At 38.6% G+C, this 22,284-nt stretch overlaps 1 protein-coding gene across 1 annotated transcript in view; it reads right to left on the minus strand.

Annotated features, from left to right (window-relative positions):
* Nucleotides 1-22,284, minus strand: part of LOC121314610 (transmembrane protein 65-like) — an 82,719-nt gene that overhangs the window by 52,757 nt on the left and 7,678 nt on the right. Inside the window, exon 2 of the mRNA XM_041248049.1 lies at nucleotides 21,331-21,375. Within this exon, the coding sequence (XP_041103983.1) occupies nucleotides 21,331-21,375 (45 nt within the window). The remainder of the gene's footprint in view (nucleotides 1-21,330; nucleotides 21,376-22,284) is intronic.

Consider the following 22,284-nt stretch of genomic DNA (forward strand, 5'->3'; position numbering starts at 1 on the left):
AAGTTTCCATTTAAATAGTTTAAAAAATAAATAAATAAATAAATAAATTGTGAATTTTTGACCGATGACACGACCTGTGTTCTGTGATGTCTCGCAGCAATAATAAGCAGTGTGGTAATCAAACCAGTCTTTCTGAAGCTTGTTCGAGTAACCCTAAGCCCTAAAAACAAAAACATGTTTCCCTCTATTTTTAATGATACTTCAAGGAAGTCATATACAGGAAATGCAATCGGCAGTGTTGACTTTGAAGTTATAATTCGAGATATGCCATATTAACACAGCACAAAGACAACGCAAACATCTCATCTATTGTTGTTTTTGAAGGTAATTTTCTTCTGCTGAATATATACTTGCTTTATTTTTTGTTTGCCATGGTCACAACATGTAGGCTACGTTATTCTGCTTTGCATAAAATTGCTTGTTTTCATGTTTTTACTATTTGTGGTTGTATTGAACTTTTTTTTTATAATGTTTGCATATAACATAGTAATATGATTAGTGTTTGCTGCATGTTTGTTTATTTTACAGTGTATGCTGAAAAAAGTATGCTTTTTGTGCACTTTAAATAATTTTTTAATAATAAAAAAATTGCATTTTCACTTGTATGCATTTGTATATTTTCAGTGTAAAAGGTTTTGCATAAGACTTGACAAAGTACTTATGATATTTTGCTTAGTCTGGTCAACTTCCATAAGATGGCGTTGTTTGACATTTTTACATACAGACTGGTTCGGACAAACCCTTTAGCTTGTCAACTGTAAAAAAAAAAAAAAAAAAAAAAAAAATTATTTGAAATCCTCAACATTTTGCAACTGTAATATCCAGTTAAACAACCACTTTCCAAGTTAGAAAAAAAATTATTAGCAGTTATTAAAGGATTTTTTTTTTTTTTTTTTTTTTTATGGGGGGCTGGGCTTACATTTATTTATATTCCACTAGTTAACAAATTATATCACTAGAAGCTGCTACTTCAGACCTTCCTATTGATATATTGGGGTTTAAATTTTGATTTAAGGTTACCAAACAACAAGCAACAAAACACAACATGTGCATGTCCAAATATGGGAATTCTGATTAGGCGGCAGGGTTAATCGATCACTACCGCAACAGTGTCCAAGACCATCCAGAAAACTACTTCTATGCTATCCTACTACTTTTCAAGCCATGGAGGCACAGATGAGCTTCTCCCTGAAGGGTGCTCTTCCAATGTAGATGTTACATGTCTGTAAGGATAGAGTTCAACAAGCAATGGCCTATCATGACAAACTACAACAACCTGCCACAGCTGAGGAGGAGGTAACCCGATTGGTAGAGCAAAAACAGGAAGAAATTGAGGCTGAAGACCAAAATGTGCTTGAAACAGAATTACCAAACAATCCTGTTCATTTTGTTCCTCGGCTGGCTGAGAAAGTGATGGCTGAATTCAGGGACATGGCTGCACACCCAAGCGCCTAAATAAAGACCAGCAGAAGGTGTTTCACCATATTGCAAGTACAAACTGAAACAAACCGCCACATCCTCTCCTTGTTTGTGAGTGGCACTGGGGGCACAGGTAAAAGTTCTCATTCAAACTGTCACTGCGTCGGTGAGACAAACTGCAAAAAGTGGTGGCTATTCAGCACTGACTGGAGTTGCAGCTTACAATATCAATGGAATGACTATTCACAGACTACTAATGCTCCCAATGGAGAGTAGAAAAGCACCAATGTTTCACTACCTCTACCTTTGTAAAGACATCGGAGATCAATCAATCAATATTTTTGTACAGTGCTTCTAACGGGGGTCGCCACAAAGTGCTTTACATGATAATATATATATATATATATATATATATATATATATATATATATATATATATATATATTGATATATATATATATATATATATATTATATATATATAGTCATATAAACACACATGTAAAAAAAATATATATTATATATATATATATATATGATATATTATATATATAGTCAGTATATAACATACCATAGAAAAAATATATATAATCAGCAATAAACTACATATAAAATAAATAAGAATGCAGAAGCGAGAGACTATCACTTTAAAAACTTGCGTAAGCCAAGCTATACAAGTGTGTTTTTAAACAAGGTTTAAAAGCATCGGCAGAAGGAGCATCCTTTACAGTACTAGGCAAGTCGTTCCATAATTTCGGTGCAATGTAATTGAAGCATCTACCACCTGAGCTTTGTTTCTGAATACTTGGTATGGAAAGTAGCCTGGCATCCTGTGATCGAAGTGGACGATTAGGAATGTATGGTTTTAAAAGATCATTTAAATAGGGTGGAGCTAAGCCATTTAGAGCCTTAGAGGTTAATAATAGCACCTTAAAATCTATCCTAAATCGAACAGGGAGCCAATGCAAGGACGCCAGCACAGGGGAGATATGATCTTGTTTCTTACTCCCAGTTAAAACTCTTGCAGCAGCATTCTGTACAAGTTGCAGCTGAGATATAACATTGTTACTAATATCGGCAAAAAGGCTGTTACAATAATCAATCCTTGAAAATATAAAAGCATGCATCAATTTCTCTGCATTCTGCTTAGAATGCATACCTCTCTAGCTATATTTCTTAAATGAAAAAAGAACATTTTTGTAACATTTTTAACGTGCGATTCAAAGGAGAGGACTGGATCAGAAATGACACCTAGGTTTTTTTTTTTTTTTTTTTTTTTTTTTATCTTTGTACAGATTCTAGAGCAGAGACCGTCAAATAGAAAATCAGATGAATCTATGTTCTTGTGTTGCTTCTGAGGTCTCGTTATCATCAATTATGTTTTGTCTGAGTTTAACATTTAAAGTTTTTTAACATCCAATGTTTAATGTCAGCAAGGCATGTATTCAAAATATTAGCAGCAGATACATCACCCTGTTTGAGAGACAGGTAAAGCTGAGTGTCATCAGCATAGCAATGAAAATAAACTCTGTGTCTACGAATGATATTTCATAGAGATGTGATGCTCCTCTAATGATGAGGTATCTATGGTTGCCAGTGTCACCTTGTTGTATATCCACCTTCACCTATGTAAGATTTTCCAGATTGCCAACAAAGACGGTAGCTGGTTTGGAAAAATCGGCATCTTACTTTTAGGGGATTTGTTGCAGCTTGCACCTGTGCCTGAGATACCACCTTTTGTGCCCTTGCTCAAGAGGAATTGCAAAAACTGTCTGGTTCTATGGGATCTGTGGAAATGGGTTCACGTATGATGAACTTACAATTAATATGCGTCCAAAGGAGGACCGGCTTTATGCCACCCTGTTTAAATCATGCCAGACTCGAAGCCACCAACAAAACTGCTCGCATTGTGTTGACTAATTGACTGATCCCAATGAAGGGAGGAGATTTACAGCTCTAAAGAAGAAGTCGGATGACAAAGTTGGAAGTTAAACCTGTCTCATGTCTACAGTAGATGCCTGTAACCAGATATAGACTGCTATGCTTGACAGAATGCCTGGGGAGGACATTCATCTATTGGCAATGGACACTGTGGACTGCCTTCCTTGCCTCAAGGAAAATGCTGAAAAAAATGAACGCTTCAAAACTGACTGCAGTCATACGGACTGGAAACTAGCATATGAGTGAAAATAGGCTGTAAGTTGATGCTTCGGAGGAATATCGACATTGCCACTGGTCTCATCAATGGGGCAATAGGGAAACCTCAAACTGTTTCCTATTATCTGGAAAACCCCAGGACGGTGAAAACTATACCATTCATTTCAGCAATATGCACACTCATACTTTTGAATGCTTGAGGTCTAAATGGGAATATTATAAAGTTTACTGGCATGTACAAGAGTACAATTAATGTGGACAACCGCAGTTATGTTCCATTATCATACACAGAGGGGATGTCACTGTGTGTCCTCTCAGTGCCTGGCACTACAAAGTGGGTGCATGCAAATGACACACCTATTGAACTCAAACCATGGCAAAGAATTGCAAAGGACATGCCCGTGGCCATTTATGAACAGACCGATCTACAGATGCTTTACGATTGGAGTACATTGGACTAAGTTAAACTCAGAAGATTAGAAAGCAAAAAAATACATAATTTGTACCACTGACATGTTCATGTCAGTACAAATAAATAATGTTGAACATTTTGGAAAATGTACATTCTTTTTTACCATTGCTATGCTTTTATACTTTTGAACTAATGTCAAAATCACTAACAAGCAATAAAGTCATGGAAATGTTGATGCTTCTTTACTACCAATATGCATATGGAAGTTTGAAACCTATTAAATAAAACATTCTTCAAACTGTGAATGCTGTGAAATGTGTCCAATATTATAATTTTGCACTTAAATGCACTTGCCACTATACTTGCACACATACACATGTTTGCATTTCTATATTTGTGGGGACTTCTCACTGAGTCTCACTATTTGTATTTACTATTTCTAACTCCAGTCAGACAAAACTCCACACAGTGAAGTAGAAAACAAACTAAATATTTTGGGACTTATTTTATGAAGGCATATTTAGTTCTTAATGTGTTTGTGGCAAAGTGCCCGCCCCTGTGTGTATTTTGTGTTATCTGTTGTGTGTTAATGTTGGTTTATAGTCATTGGTACACAGGCTATAAAAGGGTCTGTGTAACATGAGTGTTTAAAATGTATATTTGTATTTAGGCACAAGGATTGCACAGCACTTTACGTGCAAGTAAAAAGTAATATGTGAGCATGGGGAATTGCACTTTATTAATTCACGTGCAGTTGTACCGCGACTCCAATTGAATGAATGATTTAGCAGTCGGGTCTCAGTACAGCTGCATAAAAGCAGCATGTTTTCACATACTCGGGGTTGTGTGTTCGGTGAGTGGCGAACGGGATTGGAGACTGAGGTAATAACGTTAAGTAAATATCTGCTCACCATGTTTTGTATAGTCCGTTTTGTTTGTCTCTTGTATGGCGAATGTGTCGTGTCCCTGTTTTTTTGCATATTACAACCTTTTTATTTTCTGTTCTGTTTATTAAATGCTGAGCGCAAGCGCTCAGCTCCACCAAACTCCACCTCTCTGTTGCTTATTTCCTGGCTCTGGCCTGACCTCACCCACTCCGGCTGTCTTTGTGACAGTGTTTTACAAAGTGGCAGAGATGTAATAACTCGACTCAACTCGGAATCAAGTCGCAATTTTTCGTAACTTGACTCGAACCATTGCCATGACGGCTCTACTTGACTCGATTCCCTGCAAGCAATGACTCGACTCAAGTCATTGCCTTTATGATAAAATCAATAACACATTTATTTCATTTTCCATACATGCAGCCCCTCTCTAACACACACAGTCATCTTGCACATAAACAGGTTCCTGCCATGGTTAAGACCATTGCTAAGGAAATAGAAAACACCCCCCCCCCCCCCTTTTTTTTCAGCTTCATTCAGCTCCTATCGGTTTCACTCAGCCATTGAAAGGTTTTCTTGGCTTTTCTGGAGGAAAAACAACTACAGGCCTGTGCTTTGTCTTTTTGATGTCGGACTGGAAAGGGAAAATTGTAAGGTTGGACCTGGTCCGACATAGGACTGCAAAGGGTTAAGAGGGCATATAAACTCATACTCTACAGAATGGGTTGGAAAGGACGAGAAGCATTCAGAAATGCTGATTGACTCCAGTGGTTTGAAATGCAAGAGGCAGATTCAAATTAATTCTGAATTTGAAGTCTTCAGTTGCTTTTGCAAGGAAAGTCTGACTCGTACCAACAGAAAAAAGTGGCAGATAGGTTATGTGTTTTACTTGCAGCCTTGCATACACTAACATTTTCTATGTACATTTTATAAAGATTTATTTCTGTAATATAGTATATGTAAGGTGCTGTACAGTATCACAATGTTTCAATAATAAATTTACAAAACACTAACCAAGATCATGCTACAGTCTCTTGACTCAGGAGTTGTACCGACAGACTAGAGAATTGCAAATGTAATACCGATCCAAAAAAAGGGAAACAAAACTGAACCAGTTAACTACAGACCAATAAGCCTGACTTCTATTGTATGTAAACTTATGGAAACTATAATAAGATCCAAAATGGAAAATTACCTATACGGTTAGGAAAGGGAGATTGTCTAACTAACCTGCTTAACTTTTTTGAGGATGCAAAATCGGCAGTGGATAATTGCAAAGCATATGACACTGTTTATTTTGATTTTCAGAAAGTTTTGAGCGAGTTTTGCATAAAAGATTAATTCTCAAAACTGAACACTGTAGGGTTTCAAGGGAATGAATGCACATGCATTAGGGAGTAGTTAACATGTAGAAAACAAAAGTACTGATTAGAGGAGAAAATAGGGATGTGCATGACAAATATATTGACTACACCATGTAACACAATTTTTGTTCCTCGGTAGTAAGTGTTAATTTCCTAATTGCTTATGTCTCAAAAGTATAGGTATAGAAAATGGCCATTATTCCCCACAAACTTTGCTTTTGTGACCAGCAGTGATATTTCAAAATATCACTATTTCCAATGGGAAAACGGGCAAATGTGTGTCTTTTCGTTCACATAGTCAGAAAAAAACAACATGAATCCAAATTAACATGTATTTATACTAAAGTAATACAAAAATGACTACAAAAGATTTAGAAGCGAGTAGTTTCTCGAGATTTACAATTCTACTATATTTAATAACCATTTTCTATACTTTTGAGGCATAAGCAATTAGGAAATAACACTTACTACCCAGGAAACAAAAAAAAAAAAAAAAATGTGTTACACGGTGCTATCGACTAATTCCACAGCTGTTGAGATCAATAGTCGCCCCCCCCGCAGAGTTGACATGGGTGCATAAGAACTGAATATTTTGCAATTTGTAACCTGACCGACACATGTGTTTTTCTTTTTCAATTTTTATTCAATTATTTAATTTTCATTCAATAATAGTTTAGCAATGCAAGCTGCGAGACAAATGCCTTAACATTAGCGTCCTTGTGGCAATAATGTTTTCCGGTCATAACAGCGAAAAACAAAACGCATTAGACTAAATAGCTATCTAATTTATACAGTACACTTAACTAAACTATTTACTTTTGTCATGTTTTCAAACCACACTCAACATATAGACTACCGGTCTATGTTAAATCAAATCGGAAACATACCTGTGCGTTCGAGTTCCATTGAATAAAAAACAGCCTAAATAGGCAATACCTTGCTATGTATGTTGCTAGCTTAGTAATATTAATTAATAAATGAATGAACAAAAATACCTAAGTGGCATTAATGCACTAGCTTTCCATGGAAGCAAAAAAAATCTTAACAAAAACTTTAGGAATAATTAGGCTATCGATGTCCATATTATGTTCACTTATTCTTGTTTAAAAAAAATCACCATGTCCACATGGTCAGGGAGAAGATGAGTGCACAGTCTGTTTACTATCAGGCCCTCAGCTGAGAAACCTCTTTCAGCTGGTAAAGAAATTGCTGGGATGCACAGGTAGGCTTTTGCAAGCAGTGATATTTCCTGTACCTGCTTTCATTCACCTTCCACCATGCCAGAGGGTCTTCATAGGGAGGAATGCACTCATCTTGTGTGTACTTTTCCAGTTCTGTTTGCAGAGAGGTTGTGGTGTCTGTGTAGTACTCCTCTCCAAATAAAGTAGCCACAGCAGAATCCTTGTCAGAGCTTTGCGAGTGGTCCACTTGCCTCTGTACCTGGTTCCTTTTCTGCGATATCTGTGTTCTCCGGTAGACTTGAAAGCAACAGCGTGGGAGAAGTACAGGCGTGGAAAATTGCAGAGCAGTTTAGAAGCAGTAAGGAGAAATTACATCTTTAATTACATCTTTAACAGAAAACACAGGACATTGGGCAAACACTGCAGCTCAGTCAAACAGCCGCGTGTGTTTTTCTGATAACAAACAAGCTGAAACTCTGGCAGCTGGTTCAAATTCAGCGCCGTTTTGAGACAAGGGAGAGGGGAGGAGCCAACAGCACAGCAGAACAACGCAGCTATAAACGAGGCAGTCTTCCCAGAGACTGTGAGTGGAAGGGACAGCGAGTGGGACAGGCGTGGAAAAGTGCAGAGCAGTTTAGAAGCAGTTTGAAGGCAGACTGACGGCTGAAGAAGAAACTAAACTTAAAAAAACCCCATCAACATGGTCTTCAAACCACTAATCTGTGACACCTGCTTGATGGAAATCCGAGAAAAACCAGTGGAGCTAAACCAAGTGTGTGTAAATTGCCACGCGATCCAGGACTTGCATAAACTAAAGTAAGTATGCTAGAAATGAAGCTGGAAGAAGTGAGACAGCAACAGGATTTTGAGGAGCTGGCACACCCACAATTCATGGAAGTCTGCATTACCTCTAACAGAATGAAAGCCACCAGGGAGATAGAAGGTCAGAACAGCTGGGTTCAGGTAGGCAGAAGCAGGGAAAAAAAGAAACTTCGTCAAACACAACCACCAGAAATCAAAACAACCAACAAATTTGAGTCACTTCAAAATTTTGATGAGCAGAACCAACAACAAAAGAACAAAAGAAACAACATCCAGTACCCTATTGACAGTAGTGACCAGACAGCAAAAAGAAGGGAGGTCATGATTGTTGGGGACTCCATATTGAGAAACACAGCAAGTTCAATTCGCTATTTTGGACCCCCTTACTACAACAGTGTGCTGCCTTCCGGGAGCCTCGGTCAAGCACATCACTGAGAACGTGGACAGGCTCCTAGAACAAACAGGAGATGATCCGGTAGTAGTCGTCCACATCAGTACAAACAACATTGGAAGAGACAGACCAAAATCCCTGCAAAACAAATTCAGAGAGCTAGGAAGGAAATTAAAAGACAAGACCAAAACTGTGGCATTTTCTGGTGTACTACCGGCACCTTGCAAAGGAACATATGGACAGCTGGAAATAATTAATCAAAACACATGGCTGAAGACGTGGTGCACACGGGAAGGCTTCACCTGTCTTGATCATTGGACCACATTCTACAACGAGGACTATCTGTATAGACGGGATGGACTGCGCTTAAATAAAAAGGGAACCAATCTACTTGGAGAAAAGATCCTCGAGCAGGTTCAGAAGCATTTAAACTAGAAAGGAAGGGGGAGAAATCAACAAAAAAACAGAAGGGAGACCGCATCAACAAGGACAAAAACTCTGGTAAGACAACCATTAAATGTATTTATCTAAATGCTAGAAGTATCAGAAACAAAATTCTAGAACTTGAAGCTACTGCACTAACAAGTAACTATGATGTGATAGGTGTTACAGAAACTTGGTTGTCTGAGAGTGATGGGGACGAATATAATATTTGTGGGTATACACTGTATGGGAAAGACAGGCAGGACAGAAGAGGGGGAGGGGTAGCGCTATACATAAGAAACAGTCTTGAAGCCCGGTGTTAAACAAAGAAAACAAAGCCGAATCAATATGGGTCAGAATAACGGACAAAAATTCAAAGGGCATAATAATAGGAGCATGCTAAATAATCTGTTATACAATGACACTAAAAATGCGTGTAGCAAAGTAGAAGCCATACTGAGGGATTTCAACTTCCCCCATGTAAAATGGGAAAATCCAGTGGGGAGCACGACGGATGAAATTGAAATGGTGGAAATGACAAATGACTGCTTCTTAACACAATTTGCCTTGATTTAGTCTTTTCAAATAACGAAGACAGAATAACTAAAACAGAGGTCAGAGAACCACTAGCAAACTCAGACCACAACATGGACTCATTTGAAGTGTTTTTTAAAACCCCAAAAGTAATGACTAAAGCTAATGTTTACAATTTTAGAAAAGCAAACTATGAAGGTACGAAACAGACTAACAGAAGTAGATTGGAGTAAAATAGAGAAAACACCCACAGAAGAAGGATGGTTGTTCTTCAAAAATGTAGTACTAGAGGCGCAAAACAATTACATCCCTAAAGTAGACAAATCTAAATGTAAAACTAAATTGCCAAAATGGCTTAATAGATCAATTAAAAATATTCAGCGAAAAAAGGCACTTTACAGAGCATTAAAAAAGGACCAAAAAGAAAGTACGCAGAAAGAGTACACGGAACTGCAAACGCAAGTCAAAAAGGAAGTTAGAAAGGCCAAGAGAGAAATAGAAATGAACATTGCTAAGGGGGCTAAAACCAATTCCAAAATGTTTTTCCAATATTACAACAGCAAGAGAACATTCAAAGAGGAGGTTAAATGTCTAAGAGATACAAATGGCAAAATCATAGATGAAGAAAAAAAAAAGCAAATATATTAAATGATTACTTTTCACAAGTATTTAAAAAGGAGGATACGGACAACGTGCCCCACATGTCATCCAGTTCCTATCCAGTTTTAAATAACTTTAGCATAACCGAGGCAGAAGTGTTAAAGGGACTAGGAGCTCTTAAAATAAACAAATCCCCTGGGCCGGATGAGATCCTCCCAATAGTACTCAAAGAAATGAAAGAAGTTATTTACAAACCGCTAACCAAGATCATGCAACAGTCTCTTGACACAGGGGTTGTACTGACAGACTGGAAAATTGCAAACGTAATACCGATCCACAAAAAGGGAAACAAAACTGAACCAGGTAACTACAGACCAGTAAGCCTGACTTCTATTATATGCAAACTTATGGAAACTATAATAAGATCCAAAATGGAAGATTACCTATATGGTAACAGGGTCCTGGGAGACAGTCAACAAGGTTTTAGGAAAGGGAAATCGTGTCTAAATAGCTTGCTTGATTTTTTTGAGGATGGTTTATTTAGATTTCCAGAAAGCTTTTGACAAAGTCCCGCACAAAAGATTAATTCTCAAACTGAACGCAGTTGGGATTCAAGGAAACACATGTACATGGATTAGGGAGTGATTAACTTGTAGAAAACAGAAAGTACTGATTAGAGGAGAAACTTCAGAATGGAGTGTGGTAACCAGTGGTGTACCACAGGGATCAGTATTAGGTTCTCTGCTATTCCTAATCTACATTAATGATTTAGATTCTGGTATAGTAAGCAAACTTGTTAAATTTGCAGACGACACAAAAATAGGAGGAGTGGCAAACATGGTTGCAGTAGCAAAGGTCATTCAAAATGATCTAGACAAGATTCAGAACTGGGCAGATACATGGCAAATGACATTTAATAGAGAAAAGTGTAAGGTACTGCATGCAGGAAATAAAAATGTGCATTATAAATATCATATGGGAGATACTGAAATTGGAGAAGGAATCTATGAAAAAGACCTAGGAGTTTTTGTTGACTTGTCTTTGAAATGTCTTCATCTAGGGAAGCTATAAAAAAGGCCAACAAGCTACTTGGATACATTGTGAAAAGTGTTGAATTTAAATCAAGGGAAGTAATGTTAAAACTGTACAATGCACTAGTAAGACCTCATCTTGAATATTGTGTTCAGTTCTGGCCACCTCGCTATAAAAAAGATATTGCTGCTCTAGAAAGAGTGCAAAGAAGAGCGACCAGAATTATTCCGGGCTTAAAAGGCATGTCATATGCAGACAGGCTAAAAGAAATGAATCTGTTCAGTCTTGAACAAAGAAGACTACGTGGCGACCTAATTTAAGCATTCAAAATTCTAAAAAGTATTGATAATGTCGACCCAAGGGATTTTTTCGACCTGAAAAAAGAAACAAGGACCAGGGGTCACAAATGGGGATTAGACAGAGGGGCATTCAGAACAGAAAATAGGAGGCACTTTTTTACACAGAGAATCGTGAGGGTCTGGAACCAACTCCCCAGTAATGTTGTTGAAGCTGCCACCCTGGGATCCTTCAAGAAGCTGCTTGATGAGATTCTGGGATCAATAAGCTACTAACAACCAAACGAGCAAGATGGGTCGAATGGCCTCCTCTCATTTGTAACCTTTCTTATGTTCTTATGAAAGTAATTCCCCAACTTTATCTTTGACTGCATTCCTGACCGTATCCTCTGTAAACTTCAGGTGTTTGTGTCTTGGGTCTAGAAATGCACCGATGAGCACCACCTTCTCCGCTATTTATGTGTCTTCGTGTGCCATGCGGCGCTTAAGTGACTTGGATACAGTTGTTTTAAACTGAGACTTTTGTGGACTCCTGTGGTACAAATCAGGTGCTTGTACAGCAGAGTGGATGTGACAAGGGTACATCATAGATCAATACCTCTGACTCACCGCACAAAGCAGTTGTAGCACATTTCAAGGAGCATAACACTGGCAGTAACTCCTCTAACGTCCCAACTCTTGTCAGCCAGGTCAAGTGTGCGGGCCTGAAAGGTTTGTGTACACCCTGTCAGACAGGACTGCGACAACTGCCCATCTCTGTTCCTGTAAGCACTCAAACATGTCATAGATTGAATTCCATTGGGTCCGGCAATACTGCACCAGACGATGCTCAGGCAGAGTTTTTTGTTTTTGTTTCAACTTCAGAGCCTGAGTAGCTATTGCACTGTGATGAAAATGCGACACAAGACTGCTGGCCGCACCGACTACATTAGTAGTCTTCCCAGCGACAGCGAGTGGGAGAAGTACAGCGTGGAAAAGTACAGAGCAGTTTCGAAGCAGAAAGGAGAAATTGCATCTTGAATTGCTTTAATCAGAAAACAGAGGACATTGGGGAAACACAGCAGCAGCCGCGTGTGTTTTTGTGATAACAAACAAGCTGAAACTCGGAGCAGCTGATTCAAATTCAGCGCCGTTTTGAGACACGGGCGAGGGGAGGAGCCGACAGCACAGCAGAACAACGCAGTTAAACGAGGCAGTCTTCCCAGCGACAGCGAGTGGGAGAAGTACAGCGTGGAAAAGTACAGAGCAGTTTCGAAGCAGAAAGGAGAAATTGCATCTTGAATTGCTTTAATCAGAAAACAGAGGACATTGGGGAAACACAGCAGCAGCCGCGTGTGTTTTTGTGATAACAAACAAGCTGAAACTCGGAGCAGCTGATTCAAATTCAGCGCCGTTTTGAGACACGGGCGAGGGGAGGAGCCGACAGCACAGCAGAACAACGCAGTTAAACGAGGCAGTCTTCCAAGCGACAGCGAGTTGGGGGAAGTACAGCGTGGAAAAGTACAGAGCAGTTTCGAAGCAGAAAGGAGAAATTGCATCTTGAATTGCTTTAATCAGAAAACAGAGGACATTGGGGAAACACAGCAGCAGCCGCGTGTGTTTTTGTGATAACAAACAAGCTGAAACTCGGAGCAGCTGATTCAAATTCAGCGCCGTTTTGAGACACGGGCGAGGGGAGGAGCCGACAGCACAGCAGAACAACGCAGTTAAACGAGGCAGTCTTCCCAGCGACAGCGAGTGGGAGAAGTACAGCGTGGAAAAGTACAGAGCAGTTTCGAAGCAGAAAGGAGAAAGTGCATCTTGAATTGCTTTAGAAAACAGAGGACATTGGGGAAACACAGCAGCAGCCGCGTGTGTTTTTGTGATAACAAACAAGCTGAAACTCGGAGCAGCTGATTCAAATTCAGCGCCGTTTTGAGACACGGGCGAGGGGAGGAGCCGACAGCACAGCAGAACAACGCAGTTAAACGAGGCAGTTTCGAAGCGAGTTTGAAAGCAGGTGGAAAAGTACAGAGCAGTTTAGAAGCAGTTTGAAAGCAGGGTTGACAGAAGAAGAAGAAACTAAAAAAAAAAAAAAAAAACCCTCAACATGGTCTTCAAGCCAGTAATCTGTGACACCTGCTTGATGTGGGAAATCCGAGAAAACCCAGCGGAGCTAAACCAAGTGTGCGTAAAGTGCCGCGCGATCCAGGATTTGCATAAACTAGTAAGCATGCTAGAAATGGAGCTGGAAGAAGTGAGACAGCAACAGGATCTTGAGGAACTGGCACACCCACAATTCATGGAAGTCTGCATCACCCCTAACAGAATGAAAGCCACCAGGGAGATAGAAGGTCAGAACAGCTGGGTTCAGGTAGGCAGAAGCAGGGAAAAAAAGAAACTTCGTCAAACACAACCACCAGAAATCAAAACAACCAACAGATTTGAGTCACTTCAGAATTTTGATGAGCAGAACCAACAACAAGAGAATGAAAGGAACAACATCCAGGACCCTATTGACAGTGGTGACCAGACAGCAGAAAGAAGGGAGGTCATGATTGTTGGGGACTCCATATTGAGAAACACAGCAAGTTCAATTCGTAGTTTGGACCCCCTTACTACAACAGTGTGCTGCCTTCCGGGAGCCTCTGTCAAGCACATCACGGAGAACGTGGACAGGCTCCTAGAACGAACAGGAGATGACCCGGTAGTAGTCGTCCACATCGGTACAAACAACATTGGAAGAGACAGACCAAAATCCCTGCAAAACAAATTCAGAGAGCTAGGAAGGAAATTAAAAGAGAAAACCAAAACTGTGGTATTTTCTGGTATACTACCCGCACCTTGCAAAGGACCATATGGACAGCTGGAAATAATTAATCAAAAACGCATGGCTGAAGACGTGGTGCACATGGGAAGGCTTCACCTATCTTGATCATTGGACCACATTCTACGAGGACTATCTGTACAGATGGGAAAGAGTGCAATTAAATAACAAGGGAACCAGTCTACTTGGAGAAAAGATCCTCGAGCAGGTTCAGAAACATTTAAACTAGAAAAGAAGGAGGGAGAAATCAACAAAAAAACAGAAGGGAGACCGCATCAAAACAAGAACAACAACTCAGGTAAGACAACCATTAAATGTATTTATCTAAATGCTAGAAGTATCAGAAACAAAATTCTAGAACTTGAAGCTACTGCACTAACAAGTAACTATGATGTGATAGGTGTTACAGAAACGTGGTTGTCTGAGAGTGATGGGGACGAATATAATATTTGTGGGTATACACTCTATAGGAAAGACAGGCAGGACAGAAGAGGCGAAGGGGTAGCGCTATACATAATAAACAGTCTTGAAGCCCAGGTGTTATACCTGGACAATGAAAATAAAGCCGAATCAATATGGGTCAGAATAACGGACCAAAATTCAAAAGGCATAATAATAGGAGCATGCTATAGACCGCCAGATTCAGACGGTGAGCACAATAATCTGTTATACAATGACATTAGAAATGTGTGTAGCAAAGGAGAAGCCATACTAATGGGGGATTTCAACTTTAAAATGGGAAAACCCGGTGGGTAGCACGAAGGATGAAATTGAAATGGTGGAAATGACAAATGACTGCTTCCTAACACAATTTGTCAAGGCACTGACTAAAGGGGAGGCATGCCTTGATTTAGTCTTTTCAAATAACGAAGATAGAATAACTAAAACAGAGGTCAGAGAACCACTGGCAAACTCAGACCACAACATGGTCTCATTTGAAGTGTTTTTTAAATCCTCAAAAGTAAAGACTAAAGCTAAGGTTTACAATTTTAGAAAAGCAAACTATGAAGGCATGAAACAGAGACTAACAGAAGTAGATTGGAGTAAAATAGAGAAAACACCCACAGAAGAAGGATGGTTGTTCTTCAAAAATGTAGTACTAGAGGCGCAAAACAATTATATCCCTAAAGTAGACAAATCTAAATGTAAAACTAAATTGCCAAAATGGTTTAATAGATCAATTAAAAAAAATATTCAGCGAAAAAAGGCACTTTACAGAGCATTAAAAAAAGGACCAAAAAGAAAGTACACAGAAAGAGTACACAGATCTGCAAATGCAAGTCAAAAAGGAAGTTAGAAAGGCCAAGAGAGAAATAGAAATGAACATTGCTAAGGGAGCTAAAACCAATTCCAAAATGTTTTTCCAATATTACAACAGCAAGAGAACATTCAAAGAGGAGATTAAATGTTTAAGAGATACAAATGGCAAAATCGTAGAGGAAGAAAAAAAAATAGCAAATATGTTAAATGATTACTTTTCACAAGTTTTTACAAAGGAAGATACTGACAACATGCCCCACATGTCATCCAGTTCCTATCCAGTTTTAAATAACTTTAGCATAACTGAGGCAGAAGTGTTAAAGGGACTAGGAGCTCTTAAAATAAACAAATCCCCTGGGCCGGATGAGATCCTCCCAGTAGTACTCAAAGAAATGAAAGAAGTAATTTACAAACCGCTAACCAAGATCATGCAGCAGTCTCTTGACACAGGGGTGGTACCGACAGACTGGAAAATTGCAAACGTAATACCGATCCACAAAAAGGGAAACAAAACTGAACCAGGTAACTACAGACCAGTAAGCCTGACTTCTATTATATGCAAACTTATGGAAACTATAATAAGATCCAAAATGGAAAATTACCTATATGGTAACAGGGTACTGGGAGACAGTCAACATGGTTTTAGGAAAGGGAGATCGTGCCTAACTAACTTGCTTGATTTTTTTGAGGATGCAACATCGATAATGGATAATTGCAAAGCATATGACATGGTTTATTTAGATTTCCAGAAAGCTTTTGACAAAGTCCCGCACAAAAGATTAATTCTCAAACTGAACGCAGTTGGGATTCAAGGAAACACATGTACATGGATTAGGGAGTGGTTAACATGTAGAAAACAGAAAGTACTGATTAGAGGAAAAACCTCAGAATGGAGTGTGGTAACCAGTGGTGTACCACAGGGATCAGTATTAGGTCCTCTGCTATTCCTAATCTACATTAATGATTTAGATTCTGGTATAGTAAGCAAACTTGTTAAATTTGCAGACGACACAAAAGTAGGAGGAGTGGCAAACACTGTTGCAGCAGCAAAGGTCATTCAAAATGATCTAGACAAGATTCAGAACTGGGCAGACACATGGCAAATGACATTTAATAGAGAAAAGTGTAAGGTACTGCACGCAGGAAATAAAAATGTACATTATAAATATCATATGGGAGATATTGAAATTGGAGAAGGAATCTATGAAAAAGACCTAGGAGTTTTTGTTGACTCAGAAATGTCTTCATCTAGGCAATGTGGGGAAGCTATAAAAAAGGCTAACAAGATACTCGGATACATTGTGAAAAGTGTTGAATTTAAATCAAGGGAAGTAATGTTAAAACTGTACAATGCACTTGTAAGACCTCATCTTGAATATTGTGTGCAGTTCTGGTCACCTCGCTATAAAAAAGATATTGCTGCTCTAGAAAGAGTGCAAAGAAGAGCAACCAGAATTATTCCGGGCTTAAAAGGCATGTCATATGCAGACAGGCTAAAAGAATTGAATCTGTTCAGTCTTGAACAAAGAAGACTACGTGGCGACCTAATTCAAGCATTCAAAATTCTAAAAGGTATTGACAGTGTCGACGCAAGGGACTTTTTCAGCCTGAAAAAAGAAACAAGGACCAGGGGTCACAAATGGAGTTTAGAAAAAGGGGCATTCAGAACAGAAAATAGGAGACACTTTTTTACACAGAGAATTGTGAGGGTCTGGAATCAACTCCCCAGTAATGTTGTTGAAGCTGACACCCTGGGATCCTTCAAGAAGCTGCTTGATGAGATTTTGGGATCAATAAGCTACTAACAACCAAACGAGCAAGATGGGCCGAATGGCCTCCTCTCGTTTGTAAACTTTCTTATGTTCTTATGTTCTTATGTTCTTATGTATGGCACCAAGTTTAAAGCCATCGTTGATGGTGAGCTGCAGAGTGTGTGCAAAGCACAAATTCGAGTCCCATTCAACAAACTCAGAGTTTTCTGAGATGATGTTGCTGGCATTGTCGTGAACACAGGCAGTGATTTTTTCCCCTGTAAACCACAATGGTCTACAGTGGTGTTCAACACATTTGCGAGATTCTCTGCTGTATGCCTCTCTGGCATGGCGTGAGTCTGTAGAACTACGCTTTCATTTCCCAATCCTCTATGAAATGACAGTTACCATGAAATAAGACTCCGTAGTCAGTGCAGTCCATGCATCTGTAGTAATTGCCACCTTCTCAGCCTTTGACAAGTTTCTGCGGACAGAAGCTGCTGAATCCGCATGCATTTTTTCGAGTCGAACGGTAATTATTATTCGTGCAGGGACTGTGTATTCAGGTTCCACAAATTTCATCATCTCCTGAAGTCTCTCACCTTCAACAAAAGCATGTCCTTTGCCACCATATTAGCAATAAGGGCTGATGTTTTTTCAGCACGTACATTGTCACACTGACGAGGCCTCACCGCAAAGGATGCAATGGCGGTTTGTTGCGGTCCTCTTTCCTTTTCTGTCGTTGCTAGCGTCGCAGAAGGGTGTTTGGCTTTTAGGTGGGCTAACATGCCAGTTGTACATTTGTGGTAGTTTAATTGCACTGCACACATTCTACACTTAACGGGGTTTTCATTTACTTTGTCAAAGTATTTCCATGCAGAACTTTTCTGTGAGGAAGCCATCATTAGCGTTCTAGTTTAGCCAATCGTAAACAAGAAATAACAAATCCCACCTTCCAGTCAATCTTCATTACCGCTACAGAGAGCCAATCAGCAGAACAGGCTTTAACCCTTTGCAGACATAAAGCACAGGTCTCTAGTCGTTTTTTCTCCGAGAAAAAGCCAAGAAAACCTTTCAATGGCCAAGTGAAAAAAAGGGCGTTTCTCATAGTTCCATGCATTACAGAGATAAAACGGACATAACAATGGAGGTAGCTGCTTCTGCATCCAGCGCTCAAAGAATATCACGGACATTTGCAGAGCTTTGAGATGTTATAGTAATAAAATAATGACTTGGATCCCATTTATTGAGGAGTTTGGTGACAAAACGAATGATCAGGAGAGGATTTATGAGTATGCACATCTATAAAGAGGTATGTGAAAAATACAGTGAACAAGTGGTGGGGCTTGGTTGTTGACACAGTACTGAGTTTTTTTTTTTGCAATTCAATGCCTTTTGAACCTATTTTACTCTGAAGAAAAAATGAAACGGCGCATGTAAAATAAACAGCGCGTGTGAAAATAAATTGGACCTGATGTGCCTAACACGGGCTGAATAAATGGACCGCTAAGGGTTAAAATAAAATCAATATATACATTTTATTTTATTATTATTTTTTTTTTAAACTTTAGAATGTTGAATTCAATTGTTGATAGGTGTCATTGTTATCGAAGTCGAATATTCGACTATTCGGTCTCACCCCTGGGAGAAACTTAAAAATGGAGTGAGGTAACAACTGGTGGACCAAAAGGATCAGTATTAGGTCCTCTGCTATTCCTAATCTACATTAATGATTTAGATTCTGGTATAGTAAGCAAACTTGTTATTTGCAGACGACACACAAATAGGAGGAGTGGCAAACACTGTTGCAGCAGCAAAGGTCATTCAAAATGATCTAGACAAGATTCAGAACTGGGCAGACACATGACAAATGACATTTAATAGAGAAAAGTGTAAGGTACTGCACACAGGCAATAAAAATGTGCATTATAAATATCATATGGGAGATGCTAAAATTGAAGAAGGAATCTATGAAAAGACCTAGGAGTTTTTGTTGACTCAGAAATGTCTTCATCTAGACAATGTGGGGAAGATGTAAAAAAGCCCAACAAGATGCTTGGATATATTGTGAAAAGTGTTGAATTTAAATCAAGGGAAGTAATATTAAAACTGTACAATGCATTAGTAAGACCTCATCTTGAATATTGTGTTCAGTTCTGGTCATCTCACTACAAAAAGGATATTGTTGCTCTAGAAAGAGTTCTAAGAAGAGTGACCAGAATTATTCTGGGGTTAAAAGGCATGTCATATGCAGACAAGCTAAAATAATTTAATCTATTTAGTCTTGAACAAAAAAGACTACGTGGCGACCTAATTCAAGCATTCAAAATTCTAAAAGGTATTGACCACAAGGGACTTTTTCAACCTCAAAAAAGAAACAAGGACCAGGGGTCACAAATGGAGAGTAGATAAAGGGGCATTCACAACAAAACATAGGAGGCACTTTTTTACAGAAAGAATTGTGAGGGTCTGGAACCAACTCCCCAGTAATGTTGTTAAAGCTGACACCCTGGGATCCTTCAAGAAGCTGCTTGATGAGATTTTGGGATCAATAAGCTACCAACAACCAAATGAGCAAGATGGGCCGAATGGCCTCCTCTCATTTGTAAACTGTCTTATATTATGTTCTTAAATAATAATAACACCGTGTAACAATTTTTTTTATTTTTTTTGTTCCTGGGTAGTAAGTGTTATTTCCTAATTGCTTATGCCTCAAAAGTATAGAAAATGGCTATTATCCCCACAAACTTTGCTTTTGTGACCAGGACAGTGGTATTTCAAAATATCACTATTTCCAATGGGAAAACGGGCAAATGTGTGTCTTTTCGTTCACATAAAGTCAGAAAAAAACAACATATGAATCCAAATTAACATGTGTTTATACTAAAGTAATACAAAAATGACTACAAAAGATTTAGAAGTGAGCAGTTCTTCGAGATTTACTATTATAAGAACATAAGAAAGTTTACAAACGAGAGGAAGCCATTCGGCCCATCTTGCTCGTTTGGTTGGTAGTAGCTTATTGATCCCAGAATCTCATCAAGCAGCTTCTTGAAGGATCCCAGGGTGTCAGCTTCAACAACATTACTGGGGAGTTGATTCCAGACCCTCACAATTCTCTGTGTAAAAAAGTGCCTCCTATTTTCTGTTCTGAATGCCCCTTTGTCTAATCTCCATTTGTGACCCCTGGTCCTTGTTTCTTTTTTCAGGTTGAAAAAGTCCCTTGGGTCGACATTGTCAATACCTTTCAGAATTTTGAATGCTTGAATTAGGTCGCCACGTAGTCTTCTTTGTTCAAGACTGAACAGATTCAATTTTTTTAGCCTGTCTGCATATGACATGCCTTTTAATCCCGGAATAATTCTGGTCGCTCTTCTTTGCACTCTTTCTAGAGCAGCAATATCTTTTTTATAGCGGGGTGACCAGAACTGCACACAATATTCAAGATGAGGTCTTACTAGTGCATTGTATAGTTTTAACATTACTTCCCTTGATTTAAATTCGACACTTTTCATAATGTATCCGAGCATCTTGTTAGCCTTTTTTATAGCTTCCCCACATTGTCTAGATGAAGACATTTCTGAGTCAACAAAAACTCTTAGGTCTTTTTCATAGATTCCTTCTCCAATGTCAGTATCTCCCATATGATATTTATAATGTACATTTTTATTTCCTGTGTGCAGTACCTTACACTTTTCTCTATTAAATGTCATTTGCCATGTGTCTGCCCAGTTCTGAATCTTGTCTAGATCATTTAGAATGACCTTTGCTGCTGCAACAGTGTTTGCCACTCCTATTTTTGTGTCGTCTGCAAATGTAACAAGTTTGCTTACTATACCAGAATCTAAATCATTAATGTATAGCAGTTTTTGCCACTGATCAACACAAAACAAATCCATAATGTCAAAGTGAAAAATAAAATCTACAAATTGTTCTAAATTAATTACAAATACAAAACAGAATTTTTTTTATTTTTTGGGGGGGGGGGGGGATTCTTACCATATCTCAGTTGAGCAGATGTTGGTGGTGCCATTTCCAGTTTTTCTGAAATTCAAAGCAAAAGGCAACAATATATTAACTGCTGTAATGCACTTTCTTTTATATGTACTTTCTTTTTTAAAAGATTATGTGATATATATATATATAAATATTGAAAGTAAAAGATAAGTTCCCCCTAATCAAACTCAAAATATAGTAATTGCACAAAAGCATGATGGTAAACGGTTGCTATTCTCCACCTCATTAAAACAAAAGCTTTGAAAAACTATATGTTTTTTTTTTTGTTTATTTACAGAGATTTTAATTTAAAAGAGCTCTCCATAACAACTGAGGAATAATTCCTTGTAGATAGCAGATACTAGGTGTTCTCAGCTCCATTCCAATTGTACAAAGTGTTGTTAAAGACTCCTTGAAGAAAACAAGACTGCTCTATTTATTTTCCCCCAGTCTTATACCAGATATTTAGAGGTGATTTTTGAACATTTGTGGGATGCAATTCCTGTTATGTATGTAAGAAATAACCCCCAACAGGGAGTGCAGCAAGACAGTTCTTACTTCACACCCTGGATGCATTGAGACACAATGTGAGCAGTTTGTTATTTTTGTTTTTTTAAGGATAAAAAAAATAAATGTGTCATTCATCCTTCCACTCAAAAAAGCAGTCATAAGGACTGTTTCATTTTGAGATATATATTTTTAATTTTAATTGCCACAAACATTAAATTGAACTGACGTTTATTGTAAAATTTTCAAGATGAAATGGCATTTTGGAATTGAAGGTAAATTGATTTCTGGCATCTGAGGGGGATTTATGGAACAGCCAACCACTGCATTGGCACTTGGAGCCAATGTTGTGGGAGGACCTTGTGAATCTGAGGCTGTAGATGGGAGAGCTGTCTTTGCCTAGGAAATGATCCTGCTCCAGGTTTTGTGGTTTTCAAGAGAATAATTTCA

The sequence above is a fragment of the Polyodon spathula genome, chromosome 4 (genome assembly GCF_017654505.1).
Source record: "Polyodon spathula isolate WHYD16114869_AA chromosome 4, ASM1765450v1, whole genome shotgun sequence".
Classification (NCBI taxonomy): domain Eukaryota; kingdom Metazoa; phylum Chordata; class Actinopteri; order Acipenseriformes; family Polyodontidae; genus Polyodon; species Polyodon spathula.